General features: G+C 39.9%; 1 protein-coding gene across 1 annotated transcript; it reads left to right on the top strand.

The window, feature by feature from the left end:
• Nucleotides 1-684: 684 nt before the first annotated feature.
• Nucleotides 685-2,407, top strand: LOC134220831 (uncharacterized). Its single transcript, XM_062699945.1, has 4 exons — nt 685-898; nt 963-1,085; nt 1,553-1,683; nt 1,742-2,407. The coding sequence occupies exons 1-4, from the start codon at nt 731-733 to the stop codon at nt 2,166-2,168; spliced, it is 849 nt and encodes a 282-aa protein (XP_062555929.1). The 5' UTR covers nt 685-730; the 3' UTR covers nt 2,169-2,407.
• Nucleotides 2,408-2,928: the final 521 nt, after the last annotated feature.

Raw genomic sequence — 2,928 nt, 5'->3', positions numbered from 1 at the left:
GACCGGCACTGTTACTAGACGAGATGGACTAACGGTGTACTCTATACTGCGGAAGACCCTTTTCACTGACGGAAAGTTCGGTTTTTCATAAAAGTCTATTCCCTACGTGTACCGAGCGCTGCATCCGCACTAACGAAAAAGATTCGTTCTTCTACCACCGCACAAGTATCTTCTTCGCGTACCATGCGCCTCCTCTGCACTAACGAGATTAGTTCATACATAACACTTCCAGCGTACAAGTCTTCCAAAACAAAACACTCCGCCGTCGCATTTAATGTTTTACTACCGAGTTTCGTCACACTTTCACTGTTCGTATATTTTTTACTCCCGTGTTCACTAGTCCGTACGAAATTCAGGAAAAAAAACTCGAAAACACTGAATTAATTCGTGAGCGTATGCCGTTGACGGTGTATTTAACGCGGGATGGCGTTTCATTTCTTTCAAGCGTACATGTGATTCACTTGCCATTCATATTTATCCACCCACATTATTGGTTCTAAGCAGGTTCTAAGGTCAACAAATTGTGCCGAAGTTGAAACCAGCTCAACCACGGCATAGGTACAGCTCACGATGTACAGAATGCCGTGGGTACAGCTCGCAAGATTCGGCCAAAGACAGTCTTGTAATCTCAGCAACCTAATTTCCATCTAGGATATTTCCATTTACTTATTTGCCATCAAATAATTGGAAAGTACATCATTTTTAGGCTCCCCCTACAGTAGGATTCGTAATGGCTAAATGCGGGATTAAACCGGAAGTGGACATCGGAGCGCCAATTTTATTCGTTGATAACATCCTCCATTCCACGAAGCTTGTGAATGACATTCGAAGACAACGGGAAATTGCTAAAGAAAACAAACAATTACTGAAACGCATCAACAAAATAAACCGAACAGAAGTTTGTACATTAAGATCGTTAACTGAAATCGATTTTGTAATCAAATCATTTTTATTCACTGTAGGGTTTCCTTGGACTTCATTATGACTACAAACCGCCAAAACCGTTGAATCTCGAGTCACGTAAGGCGGCATCTCGGAAAGTGCAGCACGAAAACTTGGAGATGCTCGGAAGGATACTGGACGTGGTAAGCATGTCGCTTAGCTCTAATCAACATTTAAACTACACACTTTTAATAGCCATCAGTTGGCTGACATTCCGCAATGACAGACAGACATCAGCTTAATTCATCGTTTTAACTGCATTGACCGACAATTAGTCCAGTTAATTGAATGAACAATTCAGATTTAAACCCATTCGAATATCTCAGACAAAAAAAGCCAAAAAATAAGAACAAATACCCCAGTGGGACTATAATCAAGTAGTATTTAAGAAAACATTGAATATACTCGTTTCGCGTTTAGTTCCTCTGGAGACTAATAATCCATAAGTATTACTGTCACTGTTGGGAAAATCATTCTCAAAACTCGACCATCGAGCCTATTTTGTTTCCATTTTTAGGTGATTATACGAATTTAAAAATTCGGCGCTCCGATTCAACAATTCTTCCCAACACTGATTAGTTCTTGTTCTATCTTGTTTCCGTTTCAATAGCACCCAGAAATAAATGCGGCTGAACAAGAGAAGTTCTATCAAACTATGATTCAATATAGAAATATTTGCACTAAATTTTTGGAGAAACACCAAACTAAGCAATCAGAATCAAGATCTTCGGGCTGCCCATGGTAATTTTAAAAACTCAACTTTACATGCTTGAAAATATATTTTTTTTAATGTTCCAAGCATCATCATGGAATTCTTCGAGAGAAAAGATCGAAAACTGGGCCAAATCAGGATTGTCACCACGCAGAGCGCAATCATCGATCAGCTGCGACGCAATCGAATCAACTGCATCAACGGAAGCATCTATCGAGTCTACCAGGGTCAATATATTGTCATTCGGGGACACTTTGATGTGCCGGATTCGGAACAGGTGCTTCGGAAACAGCTACTGAAGCATGTCCCCAGAGGATCGTTACTGCGAGCGGCCATCAACGATCAACCGGCCTTTATGATAACGCTGAAGAAATTCGATCGTTTGGCCAACTGTGAAGTGCTGGGAACTGTCGATGACGCAAGCATGAAAGTTTTGGATCTGATCAATTACTATGGAACGGTCTATGGCAGGACGGTGGAACCGTTGAACTTTAGATGCAAGCTTCAGGGGTAGAAGTTGATGCGGAAGAAATGTCTTGTTGATATCGTAGAAAACAAACGACATCCAGATTTTATCGAGCTCGCAAGAAGTTCGGATTTTATGACTACAGACTCAAATTCACAGATTGAATATTCTGAAATGGATATCTAACTACTAATTCAAATATTATTGGTTTTCTAGAAAAAGTTTCCCGTTTCTCGGAGCACAGCATGAACTTTTTCGGAGCGTAGAATGAATATTTCCGTTGAAACAATATTGTTTATGTAACCAAAAACTAATGAAATGTAATACTCGCCCGGATTGAAACAAAATGTTTCTTTTTTTTCTTATTTAGCAAAGTACTCTTTGTACAATGAACTCTCTCTTACATGATGTTTATTGTGTCTTGTGACAAAATGACAACTTTCATAACCATCTTCCAAGGCTCCCATGAGGGAAGATGGGACTTGATCCCTCCTGTTTTACGGAGAACCGAAGTAGCTTAGTTCTAGCGTATTTTTGCCTTTCTCTTATACAAAGGCTAAATGCTATTTATTGAACGGCTACTCCTTCTTACACTTTTCACAACGAGTTTATTATTCACCCGACGTTTCGACACGGGAATTGTGTCTTTTTCAAGATGAAAATATTTCTGTTTGTCGTCGTATGTTTAGTCTTACTTGAACCGTCTGTAGGTCTAATTATCCGTACATGACTTCGGAAGCACTGATAACAGGACATTTGGCCGAATAGGTCATTTGGCCGAATAGGACATTTGGCCGAATAGGTCATT

Source organism: Armigeres subalbatus, chromosome 3 (assembly GCF_024139115.2).
Source record: "Armigeres subalbatus isolate Guangzhou_Male chromosome 3, GZ_Asu_2, whole genome shotgun sequence".
Taxonomy (NCBI): domain Eukaryota; kingdom Metazoa; phylum Arthropoda; class Insecta; order Diptera; family Culicidae; genus Armigeres; species Armigeres subalbatus.
This window is presented reverse-complemented; position numbering and strand designations above follow the sequence as displayed.